This window comes from Chelonoidis abingdonii, chromosome 2, assembly GCF_003597395.2.
Source record: "Chelonoidis abingdonii isolate Lonesome George chromosome 2, CheloAbing_2.0, whole genome shotgun sequence".
In the NCBI taxonomy this organism is placed as follows: domain Eukaryota; kingdom Metazoa; phylum Chordata; order Testudines; family Testudinidae; genus Chelonoidis; species Chelonoidis abingdonii.
Genome location: NC_133770.1, coordinates 30,669,792 through 30,691,862, shown reverse-complemented (window position 1 = coordinate 30,691,862; position 22,071 = coordinate 30,669,792). Strand labels below are relative to the sequence as shown.

At 38.0% G+C, this 22,071-nt stretch overlaps 1 protein-coding gene and 1 long non-coding RNA gene across 9 annotated transcripts in view; one reads left to right on the top strand and one right to left on the bottom strand.

The window, feature by feature from the left end:
- Positions 1–22,071, bottom strand: part of PARD3 (par-3 family cell polarity regulator) — a 649,228-nt gene that overhangs the window by 119,386 nt on the left and 507,771 nt on the right. For all 7 annotated transcript variants that reach the window (XM_075062225.1, XM_075062229.1, XM_075062224.1 and 4 more), the window contains one exon: positions 11,693–11,950. In XM_075062225.1, the coding sequence (XP_074918326.1) occupies positions 11,693–11,950 (258 nt within the window). The remainder of the gene's footprint in view (positions 1–11,692; positions 11,951–22,071) is intronic.
- LOC142046306 (uncharacterized) overlaps positions 19,140–22,071 on the top strand; it is a 47,995-nt gene continuing 45,063 nt past the window's right edge. For both annotated transcript variants that reach the window (XR_012655191.1, XR_012655190.1), the window contains exon 1: positions 19,140–19,237. This is a non-coding gene — a long non-coding RNA (uncharacterized LOC142046306). The remainder of the gene's footprint in view (positions 19,238–22,071) is intronic.

Here is a 22,071-nt window from a genome sequence, read left to right as displayed (position 1 = left end):
CTTGTTAGGTGAGGGTGCTGGATAGGAGGATTAGTGTCAGGTGCCCAATAGTAGGATTCTTTCTATAGGCACGATGTTCTTCTGCACTAATGGTTCGGTGTTTGGACACAGGGGACTTTTTATTAAATAATGTATTATACAAGTGCTATATATTATTACAAAATCTATTAATATTAATTTATTAGATGGTTTATAAAAATCAAAATGATGCAAAACCTGTTCTTTTCATGTTTCTTTCAAATTAATTAATAATGTAACATGACATAAAACTGCATAAAATGATCGTCTACTGTACTCAATTGCCTATCAGTTACAAATATCTGCTCTAACTGTAAAAATGTTTCATATGTCCATAACCTAAGAAAGATCTGCATGCATGAGTCAAATACATCAGACTGAAAACCTATTTAAATGTCATTGGTATTTTAAGGGATGGAAAATAATTCTGTAGAGAATAAGTACAACTGATGTTACAAGAACATTTTTAAGAAAATCATAATAATATAAAATAGATCATGTGAAAAACCTTTTAATTTCTAAACATCTCAATGTCTGAGCCATAAGAAACAAGATTTCAGTGTTCTTATATATAATCTTTTAGTTCTTAGAAAATTATGCCATCATTCACACTGTACCAATACAATACACTACTGGTTATACAGTTTGAGAAGGGGAAGAGTGGGTAGCATCATATCTTTCCAGACAAGAAAAAGTTAAACTGGGTCTTTAAGAAACTACTCAACGTCCAGGGCTGTCAATCTGGAACCTTTCATAAGCATTAAATCAATCTACAAGATGTTAAAGGGTATTAAAAAGACCCACCCAGTGATGTCATTTCCTTCCTAAAGGTTCCTGTACAGGACTCTTTTCCCCCTGACAAGACTGCACCACTTCCTTCAATCATGAAATACATGGAACGGAAGCAGGATATGTTTTAGGTCACATAAACAAACAAGCCAGGCTATAAGAACAAACAGTGTGGTTAAATATAGTTTGTTTTATATGTAAATAAGACTAATAATCAAATAACAGTGGGTCAAATTGAGTTGTCTAATTATAAGAACATTATAGACGTTTATTATACTACCTTTCACCTATTATCATCATCATATGTTATCTGTTAAGAAGTACCAGTGTACTGTACAAGATACACAAGGAGACACAGGCCCTGCTGTAAGTTACTTATAGTTTAAGGCCTCTGGATCCTGCAAATATTAACTACTTAGGGTAGATTATACTTTTCTGAGTGGTCCTGGTGAACCAAATTGGGCTACTTACGGGGCCCTCAATAGTGGGACTATAGGGAATGCCTAACATATCTTTTATAAGAGATATCCATGTACTAAATCAGAGCCAGTCTTTGGATGTAAGTATGAAGCAGTCACACACACGGTTACTCCTCCGAGGTAATTCATTTCATTCCTTTTTTTAAAATAGTACTCTCACTTCATCTCTTTCCTAAGAGCCTCACTGAAGGGTACGAACTAAATAGTAGTTCCATCCTCCTCCTCAAGGCAATTCTTGTACTTCCTCAAACACTGTTCTAAAACTACTTCTTGTTTATTGCAATAGCGCACGCACATTGTACTCAGAAGGGGTACAACACATGGGACAAAAGTGTACAGTACTGTGTACATAGCGCAGGATGGTGAGAGAAAAAACACTGTTGGATTTAGAGATTATCCAAAATTGTATCTTTGTTTCTTATGCATATTTAAAAGGGATATTTATAAAAGTTGATGAATCCAAAATTTGATCTGTTTTATAAATTATGTGTAAAACTCAAATCAGCCTTAACTACAGAGCTACAAGTGGCACCTCTATAATACCCATTTTCCCAACTGTCATCTTTAGCCAGGAAACTATAAAAGTTCTAACATGAGTGCTGCAACAGAACTAAAATTCTATTTTTCCCCAGTGAGCAGATAACTACTTTTCTTCATATGCAGAGCGTGTACTCCCCTAGCTCTGCCCATCTATTTCATTCTTATGATCAGGCAGCACACTGAAACATACAAAATCCTGCTTTTTAATGTGCTCAGAGTGCAAGGGTCTTGAGTACTTCACAAGAACAGAGTAGCCAGGCAGACTGGAGGGACAGCCAAAGGTATAACAGGAAACAAATTTGCTTTTTATTTGCTGAGGCTCATATTCAGCACAAAGAGAGGCATTTGGTAGTATTTTGTAAGTTTTTGGTTTTATTTGAAGGTTTACATGGCTTGTGAAAAGTTAGAGTGTAGGAAATTATATTCTTCAATCACTTCCATTTCAAATACTTAACAACTTTCTCCTCCCACCTTTGGAGCACTAATAATGCCCAAGAAAATCCAGGAAACATCAATTATGCCCTTTAGAGACTTTTTAAATCTGTGTATGCCCACTGTGAGTGCCTAGTACAAATGGAGTAGCCTATGCTATAACTATGTTGCACAACATCAGGCCCCAACTGCACATTTAGGTCAACAGGACTAGAAGGGAACAGATGTTAATAGCACCTAATGGGAAGAACATAACACTTCCTTTAAGAACTGGAAGGGCTATTGCTTTTCAAAAGCATTTTAAGGCTTTCAAAAAGCATTTACTATATATTTTTCAACAAGAAAACCAGAAAGCTTCTACAGCACAAGTATGCTGGGTAGCAGAAAACAGTGTGTGCTCACTCTGTTGCTAGATACTTCATTTGGTGGAATATATTTTATGATAATTACTACACAGATGAAACAGCAGCTTTTTTCTCCTTTATATCAAGTTTTGCTTCACTCTAAATAAAAACATTGTGCAAGTTTATTTTTTACTAAACTGTCTTCTACAGCATGAAAAAAACAAAAGCTGCTTTCTTCTTTCATATCTTGGCAACAGGATGTTGTCTTATTCCACTTTTGCATCTTGATTGTACACTTATACTGATGAAGAGTGACAAGTTTTGAATCTCTGCTTTGCTAAATTCTACTTCTTATAACTATCTTTGCTCACCATAGAAAATAGTTGCACTTAAATAAATCATTTACAGAACTGAACAGAGTTATTGCTTACTTCTAGAAAATTATAACAACCTTTAGGTATAGCAGCAACAAGGTGTACTTTTGGGTGGAATCCAGTTCACTTCCTGCTTTGTAACCTTCCATAGGAAGTTCATTTCTTTCTTATCTTGCCATACATTTTCCCACTGAAAACATTTCTAGAAGTACTAACTCATTCTGTTTTTGGAAAAACAACAAATAGCTGTCACTCTTTAGATTACAAATCAAGCCTGTTTGGAGAGGGAAGAAGCAAACATTCCAGGGTTTCAGTGAGGCTGTGGTAAATGTATAATTAAGTGGTTCTCACAATAGTGTCAGCACTTGGGATCTAGTCTGAGAGTATATAGAACATCTGAGTAATTAAAATGAATGTTTTGAATAGAGCTCACTGTAAATCTTCACCTCCCTCTCCCCTCCCAAATCATAACCCGAACACTGGATAGTGTCACAGCAAATACTCCTCACAATAGGGGCTCTACATAAATCCACATGAATTTATATTAAAATTTGTTTTATAGTCTGTCAAGATTCAAGGAGGAAAAAGGAAAGTAACCTAAGTCTCCGGAATACCAGTGCTATTAGTTTCTAATGGTCCCTAGATCCACAAGTCTATAAGACAGAAAACTATTTTTAGGCAGTCTAGGGGGTCAGGGTTGTTGGTTTATGGTGTTGGCAGTGGAAGAACAGGAATGCACTGATCTTCATGTAAAGTATGAGTGTAAGTGCTGAAATCAAGTGGAATGTAGAAGGCACAAAGGATCCCAGTGAGTCTCAAACCCCATTCACTAGCTGTCCGTCCGCAGTTCACCACAGTCACGAGAAGAATATGCCACAAGGAAGAGAAAGACGAGCCAAACATGCATGCCCCTCTTTTTTAAGGTATTGTTTTCTGTTGGTGCATTGGACAGGTCTGACTGTTAGCTGTTGCCCACAATGTTGTCATTGAATTACCCAGGATAGGAGGTATGCCATTCTTAAAAGCCCTTTTTAACAGGAAGTCAGAGTCTCATTTACATTAAGCCTCTTTTCACCACTCTGCCAGTATAAAGGGGCCTTACAATGGGCATAAATGTAAGGCTCCTTTACATTGCCAGAGTGGTGAAAAGAGGCTTGCTGTAAATAAGAATAGGGCCCTGTGTTTTTGAGGTAACACTAATGAAAATATATGGTTTAAAAAATATTTATACACCACCACAAATGAATTATGGAGCCTTATGTATAAACAAAACGGACAGGTCCCTGCTCTGAGAAGCTTACAATATAAAGGCTCGATTCTGTCACCCTCACTCACATGAAGGGGTACCTTTATTCTGCAAGTAGCCCCATTAAAACGCATCTCAGCACAGCTACTTCTGGTGTAAGATAGCACTGAACAAGAACAATGGTGGAGAATCAAGCTATAAGACAGACCATCCATAGGAAGGATGGCAATAAACAAAGATTGGGTGGGGTAGGCGCTACTCATAGCCTTATTCAACCCAGATAGTTAACAGTTTAAAATGTCAGTGGTTAGGTGGTTTATATTGCCTTAGTCTTTCATTTCACTACAATGCTCCTATACTAGCACCTCAGAGCAAATGAAAGAACTATCATAACTCTTTTTGTGTAAGAGAAAATCTTGGCACTTACAGAATGTGTCATCCTGTGTAATATCTCATATCTTCATCTATTATGGGTATGGCAGTAAGCTTAGATTTATGTGTGTGAATGATACCTCAAACTTTAAAGAAAATTCCTATGACTGACATTACTAATAAAGGAGAAGTTTAATATAACAGTATGGGTGTCGGTTTTTTAAACAAATATTTATCCTGGCATTACTATATAATATTTCATAGCTTTTGTGACCTACTGGGCTATTACAGAGAATTTTTTCACATAGGCCAGAAAGAATGAGTATGTTTATTCTACTCCTTTTGATATATTTTGAAATTATATTAGAATGTGTCTTGCTACTCTGAAGAATTCATTATTCTCACATCAAGTTAAGCAGAACACTACTGAAGAAATACTTAACATCTAAATAAAATGTTCCCTCTGATCTGTAAGAGTAGCAAATAAAAATCTGTAGTGTGACCTTGAATTTTTAAAACAGCAGTTGCCTTTTGGCACATCTAAACAGATGATAGCTGAGGCAACTGTTGGGTTTTTTTTTTTTTTTTTTCCCCAGTCCCCAAATATTTCTTTGACATAACTTGATTCCAGTTTTGATGGAAAAGAAACCAGTTCATAGAGGTCTCTTCTTCTAAAATGGGCATTTTTCTTTTTAATGGTCAAATGCATGCAAAAAGCATATGATTATGGTATTTATGTTTCCATTAAAGTGTCCTCACTGAGTTGGTGGAGTTTAGCCTACTATTTTTAAGCTATTTAGATTTGCGGCAGCACGGTGCCTATTTTATTTCAATTATATTTGAGGACAATGCACTCTTGGTGGGAAATGATTACATAGCAATAGTCAGTAAATGCCCATTAGGAGCTGTCTTTCTACTATGGACTCTCCAGTTATGGATGTTAGGTGGGTAGCAATAAAAACTCGATTGTATAGCATCATTGTCATCTACATGAAAAAAAATACTGATTAGCAGTCCATGTTTTCTTCTGCATGATGTAAAACATACTAACACACATTTTTCAGCTAAACTAAAAGCCATATCTACAGGAATGCAATTCCCAAGACACCCTTTTGGTCCAGTCATGTAAAATAAACATGCCTCATGAACTCTATCACATTTCTTTCTTTTTAATGTCTAAAGTGAAGAGATGATACATTTAAACAAAATCTTAGCAGCACAAACTGTCTGTGCAAATCATTAGAACATAGAATGGAACTAATATAGCTAAGACAACTAATATACTTGGAACTGAACTGATAACCAAGCCCTCAAACTGCCTGGTTTTTGTTACAGCTTCAATATTCTTCATTCTCAGAACATATAAGTTCCTCCTCTGTTAAGAAAAGCCACCAACTCTAGTTCCTAGAGATTGATTTGGAAAACATGTTCAGTGCTACAGAAGACAATCTGATATGACTAGAATTATTAAGATTTAAAATGGGTTTTGAAAATCACTGAGGCTTGTTATCTACCTACATTACTGCAGGCTTGAAATCTGCAAGGATTTCATAAAAGCTCAAAATGAAGAACACCACAATGTCAAACTACACATATGAATTGCTTAATGGTACCTTCTTTATAAAAGAACCATCTTATAGTATCCATCACTGATTTATTTTCCTCTAACCTCAGTTAAATTCTGCATACAGAAGTATTTCTGAAGCAATCTGAAATCTCATTGAGATGCTGGAACAATTTTTACAGTGGGGGTGCTGAGAGCCATTGAACCAAACTGTAAACCCTGTATATGATGGAAACCACTTCAAGCCAGGGGGTGTGGCAGCATCCCGAGCACCCCTAATTCCAGCCTTTATGAATCCCATATGGAAATTTACTAAGGAAAAGGTCCTAGAGAAGGTGCTCATAAATTCTATTATACAGAATTCTTGTAGTCAAAACTGGTATGATTGAAGTTGCAGTTAGGCAATGGGTGACAGGGGATGGATCACTTGATGATTACCTGCTCTGTTCATTCCCTCTGGGGCACCAGCATTGGCCACTGTTGGAAGACAGGATACTGGGCTGGATGGACCTTTGGTATGGTCCAGTGTGGCCGTTCTTATGTTCTAACTTTTGCATGAGAATTGATCACAATATTATCTCTATCCCCAGTCAGTAAGCAAACACCTCTCTCTCTTTTTATTTACTTTGGCATTACACACAAATTTTTTATTTACATTTTGGGAAATGTGTGGATCGATGCTTTCAGGAACAATTTTTTTTTGTCTTTTCAATGTATTGCAGAAATTTGTCAAACACGAACAGGTCTCATGACATTAAAAAAAAAAATCTGAGCACCCCCTACTCAGCAGGGGAAAAATGGATTTTTAGTAGCATGCTGATTAGAAATATTAGGCTGCAAAAGAAGTTTTGGGACAGTTTTTGTTTGACAGTTTACAAGGACAACATCTCAGTCATATCCATAGATGCTATCGTTATAGCATTCTTACACTTAACACAGAAACCTGCTTTCACAAGATCATAATGAGCAGCTGTATGTTTATATGCTTTATCTACCGCTTGTTAACATTCAGATAGCATGACAGTTAAGGTTAAGCAACTTAATGGTTAGTCTTGATGAAAATAAAAGTTGTCTCAGGATATTACAGAAAAACAAACCCTGACCATAGCCTCATAATTAGACACAATAGTTCTGTTGTAAGTTAAAGGAAGATTTGACATAAGTTCTGAACAACAGTATGCAAGCTATTCTGGGGACATTTTGTTTACAGGTTTCTTCACAGGAAAATTCAAATAACCTTTCATACATATTTAAATATCAAATTTTGTTTGGCACTAAACACAAACCTGTATAGAAATAAAATGTTCCAACTACACCAACCCACTTTTAATATAAACTGAACATTTCAGGGATGCTGTTAGAACCATCTAATGACAATCCACCAGACCATCTACTGAGGAAATACTATTTTTATTCATTTCTGTTAACATCTACAATGGCTGATAGCTGCTTTCCAAAGAGAAAGGAAAAGATGGTCTCTATTTAGGAGAACTTACATATTTAAAGACAGATAGGGTAGGGCAAATGGGTACAACTTATAATCAAAATGGTGATTCGTCACATCATTGTGCTATACGTTTATGTCAACACTAATATAAGCAACATGTTTAGGATGTAAATACTATTCCTATCAGAGGGGTAGCCGTGTTAGTCTGGATCTGTAAAAGCAGCAGAGAATCCTGTGGCACCTTATAGACTAACAGACGTTTTGGAGCGTGAGCTTTCGTGGGTGAATACCCACTTCGTCAGACGCAGGTAGTGGAAATATCCAGGGGCAGGTATATATATGCTAGCAAGCAAGCTAGAGATAGCTTGCTTGCTAGCATATATATACCTGCCCCTGGATATTTCCACTACCTGCGTCTGACGAAGTGGGTATTCACCCACGAAAGCTCACGCTCCAAAACGTCTGTTAGTCTATAAGGTGCCACAGGATTCTCTGCTGCTTATACTATTCCTAATTACTTTTCAAATTAGCCATGATGAGTCATCCAATTCCCTGTGGGCATCATGAGAGGTGGGCTATCAGGATAAACTTGATGGCTGAGAGATTAGAGGCCTTGTAAGCAAGCTTAGGAAGGGGCAGTCAATACACAGGAGATGGCACAGAAAAAGGCATGGAGATATTTGTGTGAGGAAATGACAAAAAGCAGATGTGACTGGCATCACTGGTGAAGAGGAGGTAGTGGGGGCAATCAGAAACAAGATGAGGGCAGATGAGTAAGAGGGGCAACGTTATTCAGGGCTTGGAAGATGGTGACTAGAAGCTAGCAGGTTGATACAGTGCTCAGGCACATGTCAAGGTAACACACAACCTGAGGGTCAAAGAATGTCTTTTATAAATAGCTGGCCAGGAGACACTGCCTTTTTTTTTATAATGACCTAAGCGTGAATTAGAATTTCAATATTCCCAGGCCAGACTACTGTAACATGACCTGTCTGGAGATACCATAAAGGCCAACAAGAAGATAAAGATGGTGAAGCAGGCAGTGACCCACATGCTAAAGAAGATATGCACACACAATGCATAATTATGAACATACCACACCCATCTCCAGACAACAACTAGCCGAAGACTCTAGTTCCTGGCAAGAGCTTTCTCTGAGCCTCTGTGGGAAAATTAACACAGTTAAGATGAATGTCTTGTATAGACTTTTGTACATTTTGAGAAGACTACTCGTCATCATCTCACCTCCTATTTTAAAGGATTTAGTAAGATTATCAAGATCTTCATATGGGGCCCAGAACAATGCCCCATACTATCTTAGTGGACGCCTCAACTCCCCTTTGATAGAGGCAGGAGATCCAAGAGTCTGAAGCACTCTATCATGTCCCAGGCCTCCACTGGTTCCAACACAACTGAATATTAAATCAGTTCAAGATCCTGATCTTCATTCACAATGTCCTATGCAGATTGGGACCCACCCCAGTCATCTCAAAGACTGGCTCTCACCTCTGTGCCCAAGAGCAGCAGCTGCATTCAAACAAGGCTTTCATCTGTCAGAGGTGAAGTTCTTGCAAGGGTCAGATGCAAAGCTCTCTCAACTAGGACCCATAGCCACAGATTTAAGTTTTTGATAGGAGATTAAGCTGAGCATGAGCCTCTCAGACTTGCTGCAATACCCATATTTTAATGAAGGTACTTTCCAACTTCATTTGAAGTTTGACTTCTATTAAGAAGTGGGAGGAGAGAGTGGAGAGTTAGGGTCCTGATGGAGAGTATTCCATGTGCTAGACAAGTTTGTATCATAGAGCCCAGATACTAACTACTGTGATGGGCACTTTACAAATATGATTCCCTTTTCATTTAAACTGTTCAATTTTTCCCAAGTTTCATTCTTGCTAGGTTTGCTGTCTTCCGTGTCTTTAGTGAATCCTGCTTCCTCACTGCCCTGTTTTCACGAAGTCATTTGTCCAGATGGCTGTTTCTGCTTCAATGAGCTTTTCAGTTGCTTTTTCTCAATTTTGATAGTGTATTGGGTTTGTTTTTTTTTCTTGTGGCATGATCCAATAGTCCTTAATGAAGTCCTCTGTAATTTCTGGACTTCAATAAGTAACTGCTTGAAGGTGCAAACAAGAGACTAGTGTGCTCTTCAATTCTGCCTTCTTGATTATCACCACAGTCCAACAATATCCCAGTCATAACTTCACTTTTGCTCTCTCTCATTGTCCTTGATCTTTCCTCAGTGATCCCACATAGTTAGCTAGGTCAGGCAGGTCTTACTTTTCTCCCTGCCAGGTTTTCATCGAAGATAACTCTTTTTCTTCATATGACATTGATGCTATTCAACTCAGGCATGAAACACTGCCTTTGGTCTAACAAGAACAGTTGTAACAGTCAGCGTAGCAACCATACTATCCAACCATACTATCCTGATTTTCAAGATCAATAAAAGTGATTTGATTTCTGGCACCTAATTATATTGCCATCGGTCAATACAGGGATAAGTAAAAAGGAAGAAGGCATGTAAAACTCCAAGCCTAACAGTGAAACAGTCTTTGTTTAGATCCATAAGTTTTCCAACTTAAAAAAAAAAAGTTGTATATTCAGACTGTATTTATTATATAAACAATTTTATTTTATGCACAAAAAAGGCCCTACATCATGCATATTTGCTAAGGAATTTAGAAAACCAGAGTGATCAAAAAACGAAAGGCAGCCATATGTTACTGAATGTTAGTAAAAATGTTTGGCAAAGTCCACCTGAAATTTTATTAGTTCTCAATATCTTATGGGGTATTTTTCTGTTATAATGTATATATTTCTGCCATGATGAAGGCCCCCTTTCAAAAATATTTCCCACTCGGTCCAGCTGAGGGTTCCTCATAACAGTTTCCATCCCTCTATTCAAAATAACTCTAAACAATCAGCTAAACTATAGGTGACAGCTACATCCCCTTGAGATCAAATGCTACATCATCACTGGCACCATGGGAATTTAATGTCTGTTGGTTTTAAGTGAAATATGCAAATTTAAAGTCCTATTCTGATGTAGGTTACAGACCTCAAATATATGCAACCAGGAGAAATGGTTTCATTTGGCTTATTGTAAGTGCGGCAGCATTGATCTTTTGAGAGGAAAGGTGGGGGGGCTCTATGAGCTAAAATGTATCTGCGATGAATCTATATATTTTATTGAATTACCAATGTCTTCTGTACTAGGAATTTAAAATTATTTTTTGCAAAGTTTAGAAAATACAAAGCTACCAAGCCAGGAATATGAACAAGAGAGGCATTTCTTAGTTATTTAATAATCAGAGCTGTGTGAACTTTGCCACATTTGGTCTATAGAAGTTTAGACAATTTTCGACAGTTCTTGATTGTGGAATTTGGCATCCCAATTTTTGCTGCAAATTTTCAGGCGAATTCAAGTCTCAGCCAAAACAGAGTAGAATTGTACCTGTTTTTGGAATGATGCAATGCAAAACTGACAAATATAGCTTAGTTTGGCCACCAAAATGAACAAACAGCACCCCCCATGACCACCAAACAGCTACACACAAATTTCTCCCCACCAGAGTCCATGGTAAGGAAGTTGGCCCAAAGCCAGCTCGAGTTCACTTACTTGGCCTAGGTTTTCTCAAAAAGTTCACACAGCTGCAATAAAATCAGAATCCAGGTAAGCTTTGCCAGGCTTTTGGTTTCATTACAAGAGTTTTGCACATCTCAACTAATTGCTCCAAATAGAATACAGAACTGTCATTGTCCTCCAATCACACTAGCAAGACTTCTGATAATTAAACCAGAGGCTGTTACAAGTTTGACTGTAATTTGAATTATACTAAATAGTGAATCTTGGGTCCAAAACCATTTAAAGAATGAGATGAAATGTTAGAATCATTACAAAAGCTTGTGCTTCTTATTCCATTATGACTTGATTTGTGTTAATTCAATATTTTTCTACATAAAGGCTTTTTAAAAGCCATTAATAAAATGCAGCTCTGGCTTTAAAATTGATGAACAGTACTCCTATGGCAAAAACATCATGAAGCTGAATTTTGAAACACAGTATTGACTGATATCTGGTGCCTACCTGTCTACAGGTGAAGACTTTGAATTTCTTGGTTTCTTCACTTGGGCATATAACGCTTCAACTGTCTGTCCTTCCCGGGGACTCTGTGGCCTGGTGTTCAAAGTCACTGCGCCACTATTTGTGGAAGAGTCATATGAAGCCATTCCAGCATACACTGGGTCAGCCTCACATCCAAATGTCCGGTTAAAATCTTGGATCTCGGCATAGTCACGTTCGCGAGCTTGTTTCTCTCGAAATTCCCGAGTTTTAGCTTGAATTCTGCAAAATAAAAACAAGGCTGAAACTGAATTTTTAAAAAATAACTCATGTGAAAATACTTTTATTCACAATGATATATTTCTTTCAACACAAGGTTTTTCCTCACTAACTAGCAGGCGCTTTAGGGCAATATTACAGACACATCCTGAAAATTCAAGTGTTTTCAATTTCAGTCTATGGGCTGGTCTACATGGGGACAACTCAGGCTATGTCTGTATGGCCCAGCAGTTCCGACTGCAGGGGTGTGAATTGAAGTGGGCACTAATGTGCTGCACTGTAACTCCCCTGTGTGGATGCTGTGGGTGTGAACTAAAAGACATCTAAGTTCACGTTAATGTAGCTCTGTTTAAACAGGAATACATTAATCCAAATTAGCTACCTTCTAGTTTGCATTTGTAGAGTCCATACGCGGGAGTTACAGCGCAGCATGCTAGTGCATGTTGCAGTTCACTTCCCCGGTAGTCCGAACTGGGGGGTCATGTAGACAAGCCCTCAGAAAAGTTCATCTGAATTAACTAAATGTGGGAATTATGTATGCCAAAGGTGGGGACGGGCAAGTTTCATTCCTCTAACTCCATAGATGTTTGGTGAAAGCACCGATTCCTCACACAAAATAACTGCCTGTCCACACCTCTCTTCTCAGCCAGTGCTATCCACTCTTTTAGATAGGAGTCACCTGCTTACAATCCACTCATCTATCCTAACGTTGTCATGGAATGTTTGTGCAGGCTCAGTCTGTTCTTTCAAGTGGTCTTTCCAGTACTAGATATTGCAATAAGACTCTATACTCAAATTCACTTTGGAGTGAATCTGGACTCCAATAGATTTGATTGCATACAAATAAAAAGCAATAGGTTGTGACTTTCAGTTAAGAAAAAACAAAAAATACACACAAGTGCAATATGATCAAGTGAACATTACCAGAGCAAGTTAACTTTTGTAATTCATTCATTTTTTGAAAGTTTTACTTTGAAATGTAATGTTTGTATTAATATGGGGGGGGAGGGGTGTTTCCATTTGATTTTAAGGAAAACAGAAAATCTAGAGGCAATCAGTTTCCAATAAATCTCTCAAAGGACACTCAGAGAGTTAAGGGCACTTTTTACTGAAATGATTCAATCTCCTCTTTTCAAATGCTCCTAATTTTTCTCAGATTAAACATATTTTTCAAATAAGCAAAGGAACTAGTTCTCCACCAGAATTATGTCCAAAACAAGTTTCAGACTTCCAAAGTTTTTGCTGTATGCCTATTAAAAAATAGTGTGATTACAACTTGTTACACAGTGGTGAAAAGACATATTTTTCACATCCCCATAATTCAAAGAATAGGTGGCTGTGATTCAAATTGTTTGCAACCTTAACTATACTGAGTTCTATCTAAAATACACATGGTATAAACACAAGGGACCAAAGCCTGAAAAAGACCTGCTTTAGCTGAAGATTTCATTTCTATTTTGAAGTTCTATGTTAATTCTATTTTGGGGACTTCTGTAACATCTGTTGATATTACTGCTATCTGAACAGAAAAATAAATAAGGGAGGTCAGGTACTGGTAGGTTCTGGCATTTTATTTGCAGTTTCAAGAGCCATCGTTTCATCACATCCTAGAAGCTTTAGTTGATATTGCCTTGACTGAACAAATATTTCAAATATTGCAGGCAGCCAACCTTTGAGTGCATGAAAATTGACAATTTAACTATAAATGGCATGAACTAAAATGGGTATTGGTCAGTCCAAACTATGCCTGATATGATTTTTACATGTGATGATTATGAACCATTTCTACCCAACTGGTGAGATCATCCCTAACGTTACAATGAATATCACATTGCTATTACAGTGAATTTAGCCACTGTTTGCCCATGAATATCACATAGCCATCTACATCCTGGCAAGATGTACTTTGTAAAGTTTCATCTATTCTTAATGATTGTCTCCCATTCATATGGTCACGGGCCATTCATGTTTTTGCAGCAATGAAGTAGCATAGTTCACTTAACCGCATATGGTTCAACAGTGTTTATCCCTTTTCCTGTGGCTGAGGATTGATAAAGTAAGGTGTTATGCCAATAATTATGGTAGTATCCAGACTAGTTTGTAGAATATTACCTATCATTAATTAGTAACGCATATCCTATTATTCATATATAGAATTATAGGATTAGTAGGTCCGCAAGGTCCTACACTTAATCTAAATATGCTATGCTGTAGCTTCAACCCACTGCCTCTTGTCCTGCCCTCTTTGGCAAAAGAGAACAACCTTTATCCATCTTTTAATACACAAAGTTAAAAATTAGATTCAAGCCTGATTATTATATAAATTGAAGCAGCAGTTTTACTGTGAATTATACCCCAAGTATTCAATTGCCATTTTTAATCAGTAATGTTAACACACAGCATAATTCTAAGGTTAAAGTTTTGGGAGGCTCCTTTCTATTGACCCACAAAATGTTTTTTAAATTACTCTTCTGTGTTTTAAGACTGAATAAAAAGAAAAACAGGCCTAGTATACACACTGCTATCACTTGCAGATGTTAAAAATGAATCCAGTCTTGTTTATAACACATTTTTTAAATAACGTTTAAAATACTGTTTTGGCTTACAGTCTTCTTTGGAACACGGTATGTTTTAACATTATTTTGTGTCTGCAAATCTAAAGGAATCCTATGACAAGAACGAAATATTTAAACACAATTTCACATAGAATGCTGGCTATTGCCCCAAAGGACACTTTGTGCTACAATGGCTATGATTTAAACCACTCTTAACTCTGAAATGTCTTTATGCACATGGGGCTAAATAACCAGCTCTAGATGTTAATGCTTCAACAGGCTTTTTAAATTTTTTAAAAACTTTTTGCTTTCTTGCTTCGTATATGAGCTCTCCACTCACCTGATTTCTATGCATTTCATTAAATAAATATACGTATGGCAAATTTAGAGTTTACAGCATTTTGGAAGGGATTCAAATATGTATGTGCATGTATACATTAATGAAAACATACAGTGCAGCAGGGGCTAGAGCCGAGCAGTCGCTAACATTTTTCATCCCCACCAATGTTTCTCACTCCTGCTATTTAAATCCTGCCTTCGGAGAAGAGACGGACTGTCACCCAGCAGTTGTGTGATGTGGATATATGTTCAAAAGATAGTAGACTGACAACCGCTGAATGTAATTTACTTATGCCATGGGACAATAAAAATGCCCATGTCTGGCATTTTAAATCAGTTAATTCTGAGGATTTAGGGCCTGCCTACAGATTTCTAATGGATTTAACAATAATAATAAAAATAATGCTTAGCATTTATATAATCCTTTTCATCTTCAAGGCATTTTGCAAACACTGACTATTTTTTCCGTGTTAAAAAGAATCGGAACTTTTATATTTAAAAACCACAAAAAGTTTCTAAGCCCATTTGGTTGTAAAGATGGGCTTGAAAATGTCAACTGATCCACTACTGTATTCCTGAGGTGGCAGACAATCTGAAACCGCAGCATGGGGAAAGGTGTGAACTCTTTCAATGTACATCTATGGGGCATTAACTTCAAAGGCTAATGATGACCATTTAAATGACAACACTATTAGCCACAGAACTTCATATAACTGTACGAAGAACTTTCCTCTAACAAGCTGATCCATTGACACCAGACGATCTATCATCTCTTGATTTTATGTTCATTTGAAATGATATTTCACAGAAATAAAGGCCCCTGATCCAGCTACCAAGCCACCACAGCACATGGTTAATAACCACCAATGAACCCTAGGCTTGCACAACTCTTGCTAGAGGCCTACTCTGGCACACTCACGGCTTCCTGCAAGTCATTGAGCACATGGTTATTTTGTTGTGCACCTCTCACTATACCACTGTAATTGGTACATCTAGTTCTCTTCCTCTCCATAACTAGTATGGATACATATTCTGTAAGTACCACTGTTTATGACTCCTGGGACTCTATTTATTCCTTGTACTTAAGTCAGAAATCTTACCTGACTATGTCACCTGGAAGCTGAAAGTAGGTTTACAACTACAGTATTGTCCAGATAGCTCTGGCCTGGCCATTAGCCCCCATCTCTAGTATGGAGGAATAGACAATACACTTTGCCCAAAAGGAATTATCAGGATCTTGCTTTCTAAAGTGAGGAGACCATTCCAGCCAATTTGAAATCTGCCAAATGAAGCCAAAGGGAGTATCAGCACATCTCTGATCACATTGCTGAGAATGAGATCCAGCAGACTAGATGACCCTTGTGGTCTCTTCTAACCCTATGGTTCTATGATTCTATGATTGTTCGGCAGCGCCGAAGAAAAAATGCATGAAGGTGTAGTACAATTAAGTGAAAGATTTGAATAACATCTCCAGCAACCACAGACAATCTGTTCCCTTTTCAAGAGACTGGACTGAGTGCTTCCCATGTCAGGAAATTGAATTTGTGGACAGTGGAAAACTCAAACCTGAGATACCAGCAGATGAGAGTAAAGGTCGATAAGCTGGTCAGGCCATTGGAGGAGGAAAAGCCTAACTCAAGTATTGGCTAGGAGTAAATTTTCCAAGAGTACCTAAAGCAGCCTAAATCCCATTTGTGGGACTTTTTTAATGAGTGATTTAAGCATTCTGGAAACTCTACCCTATGTCTTTATTAATGGGCAGTGTGGGAGTACAGTTTGTGGCAAGCACACGGCAGGCTGGGAGGGAGACTGTAATGAACCACAGCACCCACAGTATAAGCACTAGATCTGTTGTTCTGAAGGAACAACTGTCCTCCCATAAAAGCAGAAATGGTATCGGCTGCTCCGTCAGGTCTGCAACATGCCTCGTCAATTTAATTTGTTGGTCCTGCTGCTGCCAAGATTCAACCATTGCCCAAGTGATAATCAGTATGCTAGCCTCTTCCACCAAGGCTCAGTGAATTACAAAAATCTGCATTGAACAATCTCAATTCCAAGTCAGTGATGACTGAAGCAGTGTTTATTAAGGATTGAAGTAGCATTATGTAAGGGCAGAAGCTAAATGGCAAGCTGCTCGATACTGCCAGTTCACTGGACCAGCTTCCCCCCTGCTTCTGCGTAATAGATTCGAAACAGGAAAAAAACAATGGCTGTGATAGAAAGTCTGTCAACATGTGTGTGCCATTCAAATGGGATACCAGCATTCAGGCCATTTCTTGCCAGAGTGTCCCTCCAGTAAAGAGGTCATTAGGTGGGTTGGTCTGTAGCCGTTTCTTGCCAAGGATCCCCCTTTGCAGATGGAAAATGCCTTATGGGCTTGGCATACCAGCAAGTACAGCTCATGCAGTCCATACCGCCCTCTACTGCTTTCAGGGTGATGGAAGCCTTTTTTCTAGTTTCAGCAATCCAGTCAGTGTATGAAATTACCCTCTTCTGTATCTTTCTTTGATCTTTATCTGAGCCTCATAACCACTTCTACTTACGATGGGTCCCACCCATCCATCCAAAGATCTCAGACCTGCTTTCAATGGTACCTTGAGGACACAGGTGAGAATTATTACCAGTTGAGATCAATGGCTGAAAACTAGAATCTCAGTTACACTCCCATACATCACTGACAATTTTGCACAGTCTGCAGAACTGGCACAATTTTTTAGGATTTTATTCACTTTTTTAAGCCATCATTCATCTCTGCAGAACCTACAGAAGGAACATTTTAATCAAAATCAGTTTATTATGGACAGCACTGATGGACAGACATACATTAGTATATTAAATACAAGCAAAAAGAAAAAAAGGTCAAGTAGGAAAACCCTGTAGAAGTGGAAGCACAGAGTGCTCATTCCTTTTCACCCTCCATTTGCTTCAAGCATCAAAGTGAAAGGATTAATGGTACAGAACATTCCTTTTCCTGCTCACCTGCACAGCACAGCCGGGAATAGCACAGCACAGAGTTCAGAAACCAGCTTTAGCATCCCATGGCATGCTCTTCTTCGCGTTCACAGACATTCTGAAGCAAACACCAAGTAGTCATGACTGTATATGTGCAATTTCTCTTCAGCGTTAGCCCTCCAGTCTCCCAAAATACACGAAGCACCACTCGACACAACTGAGCCAACATGTCCTCATCCTTATAATCTGGGCATGGAGTCAAAAGCCATGAAGTGCAGTTAGCAGAGAATCCCAGCTGGTAATTCTGCTGAGGGGAACGGATAGTAATGTTGCAGTCTGGCTCTTAGGAATTCTTTTATGTTCTGGCATCTTGAAACTTGCCACACCAAATGATATCCACCTCCCTGGAAGTGGCTCCTGTGATCCAGCACAGAGTAGCAAAACTTTCAATGCTTTGGCCTGATTGAAAGAGCAAAGAAGTGGAAAATGAGACCCATCAGTAATCCAAGCATGACTTGGGAAGCTCCAGCAGTGTTGTTCAACCCCTCCCCCGCTTACATCAGGTGCTCCATTTTTATCAATCAGTAGCACTTGCTTTGTTGGACCATTTCTTCAGCTGTGATCTTCCCCAAGACACAGAGCTCTGCCAGGGAACAGCATTTGGTGTTTGTGGCCAGTCTCCAGAGGGCCATGACAACTCTATCATGCAGAGGGACAGCAGCTCGCATACTCACACATTTCTGTTGTTAGGCCATTCACCAGCCAGACACACAGAATGTCAGAAATGTGATTAGTCAGTCGCATCTGTCTCATCTGCTAACTGATGGTTCAGGTACTTATACCATCATCCTGCCAACAGGCTGAGCTCAGCCTAGCCCACAGGGTCCTCCTCAATCTTCAGTTTGGTAACCTAAGTGGACAACAAATTCTGCATGCACCTTTGCCTCCTCTTCAGACACTTAGTCAGAGCATCCTGGGTGCTGTTATCTCTTCTATGCTGCTGTGCTTCCACAGTATTGGGTGACAAGCAGCATAATCCTGAAGCTGGAAGATGAAGCAATCTGCAGTGACAAAAAAGTCTCCATGATGGAAAAAGCCAGCATGACCTGTGAGGCGGGGGATTACAGGTTTTACATAAGAAATCCCATAAATCCTAAGGGGAAAAAAACAAAAATATCCACAGTTTTGGTGTGTGCAACTGTTGCTGGGGCTCCAGGGGATAGCAACATTTCCCAGAATGCTTCCTCAAGTTGCTTCCCTGGTTGGGCACTTTTAGCCGTGAACATGAAAACACAGTTGTGAGGGCAGAAAGCTGCAGCACTGTCAACCTGAACCATGTCACTTGTAACCTGTTAAATGATTGCACCCTTAACTTATTACAAAACAAAGATTCCAGCTGCACTGTGGATGGAGCCAATGCTGCATGTTGTGAATATACTATCAGGTATCCTTTTGATTATTCAGATAATTGCTACTGTCCTTAAGAATTAGAGTAAACACACTGTTTAAGTGCTGCTAGCTACAAAGTGTTAGATTCCTGTAGTGCAGCCTAGAGGATTTCATGGGTTTTCAGTGCTGTTCAGTTCAACAGCAATAAACACAGTTTAGTTTAACAAGTTAATAGACATAGTGGAATGACTCCTCTTGTTTTTTTACATAGGCATTCTGTATTAAAATGTAAGTGTATGGACACGTTGGATTAAAAAATAAAAGCAAATCCATTGTCCCTGCAATAATTCATAAATTCGGGGAGAAACATTTTCCCCTAAAATTCCTTGCAGATTTCTCTCTCTCTTTAAAATACATTCTTGAATTGAACCCAAGTTTCCAACAGAGATGGGTGAGTGCACAAAGTCATTGTACTGCCTAGACTACAGATACAGTAGATCTTTAATATACGATCTAGTACTCCGTGCACTATGAAAGGTACTTATAGAAAATAAAAGGTGTTCTGTTAAAAAGCTGACTGTTTTTAGCAATTGTCAGTCCACCAATGGCCCAGTTTAAGTATCAACTGAAATCAATGGCAATAGTTTCATAGACTTCAGTGGGAGAAGGAATGAGCCCAAAGAATTGGCAAAGCTCAGTCTTATGCTCCACTTCTGTGTTCTCTTTTGCAAAAACTATGACCCCACTGAATTACTTTATACACTGCACCCATTTTATAACATTATACCCATGAGCATTATGTAAAAATACAATCAACAATACTAAAATGCTCTTCACTAAACCTATGGTGAAAAGAACAAACATCACTCACATCTATACTCCTTCCCAAAGATCACCAAGGAGAAATTCATATTTTGATTTTTTCTTATACTCACTAATGAATTTTATGCAAAATGTTGTTCAGGATGTCAGAAAAGGTTTGCCATGGCTCACACTTCTATGGAAAACAATGGAACAATGAATATCTATTGTACATATGGATGTAGAGGGGATGATCACTGCTGAGAAGCATTAGGCAGCATTGGGATAAACCAAATCAAAAGCAGACTTTACAACTGAATGTGGTATGGTTCTATTTTAAAGATATATGTGAACACTTAGTAGGTTATGTAACAAAACCAAGCAGAAATTCTCTCGATATTACAGTATATAGAATGACTTCTTTTCTTTGTGTAGGATGAAACAGTTTTATGAAAATATTTGGCTGGTGGGGGTGGGGGTTGGTGTTTTCCAATAAAAATATTATGGTCTCTCTGGGAAATTTGGAAGGACACCAGGAGAGTGTACTGCTGTTCAACCCTTACGCCATCTGATACTTTAATAGTTCCAGATGGCCTTTACTGGAAGATAACGCTCCCTTTATTCTTTTATGATGACCTTTCAGGTCACAAATTATCTGTAGGATGCTGTTGCCATCCTTTCTTCTCAAAAGTAAGGTAGATGCTTAACATTAAATGTCAACTCTTATTAGTCCAGATTTCCAATGACGCAAAGAGAGTCAGTTATTCCAATCACCATCACCATTGGAGGGTGGGGGGGAGAATGTGTTTAGTTTTGGCTATGCTGATATTTTTCCTCTATTCTATAGAGAAGTAATATTTTGTTAGATGCACTTTTTCCACCAGATAGCTCCTGTTAACACATGTGGCCAACTAAAAACAGACCATATGGTTTATGACCATCATTTACAATATGTAAGAAGCTGTTATAAAGAGAAACTATGACGTTTTGGTGCATGCCTTTTGATTTTTGTTTGTTTGTTTGTTTTTAATTTTCAAAGGGTTTATTGTGCAAGTTTCAGTGCTAGACAATAATGAACATTCACAGAGGTTTTATCATTTGTCCTTTTCCATAATCATAAATAAAGTACATTGACCTTACATAGGAAAAATATTAAATAATCTAATATACTAAATAAAGTAATAAGGTTAATTTCTTTCCTGCTGTCACTAAATTCATGTTAGCAGTTTCTCTTCAGCTTGACATCAATTAATGATTTTAATTCCAGACTCTTGTCACAGTGCTCACCACCCTTTTGTCTAATTAAAATGGATGATGCATGATGAAGGGAAAACACAAGACTTCTGTTCTCGTTGTAACATTTCTATTCATTAGTATACTTTTACAACAAAAGGCTTGCAGCTTTAATGGCATTAGAGGAAGATGAAGAGAAGTTTATTATATGTAGGAGGTATAGGCTCTCATACCCTCAGGAAATATACAATACAGGAAACTGCCTTTATGGAATGACCAAATCCTCTGGGACAAAATATCAATGGGCTATTTTAATTACTGATATGCATATGAAGTGTTGCATTCAAAATGTGGGAAACAAAAAGAGAGACACTAAAAATACAGTCTTGTTTATGTTCAATATTTTAAAAAAATCTGAATTCATATAAAATATTTCCATAGGGTACTGAGTAATCTAACAAAAGAAATAAAAAATCTGCTTCAGAATGACTCTCTTAAAATATATGGTACAACACTCTTTCTGTATTTCTACTAGACAGAAGTTCACTCGTTTTTCTTCCATTACTTGTAGTTTTCTAACCAAGTAGATAAAGCAGTAACAATGGTTGTTGCAGGAGGTTGTTCAATCTGCTGTAGTTAAGAGCTCTGTCAGCATGTCTAATCTAAATTTAGCTTTTCGCATGTTTATAATATGGCATTAAAATTTACTCTGGGATGAAGTTCAACATAACATCATAAGTAGCCATTTATAACATCAATTTTCAGTTACTGTCAGGTAGCTCTGGTGCACTACAGTATATAGAATTTCTGAAAAGAACATTCCCTTTCGCTTAGTTATTCTCTGAATCCTTGTTT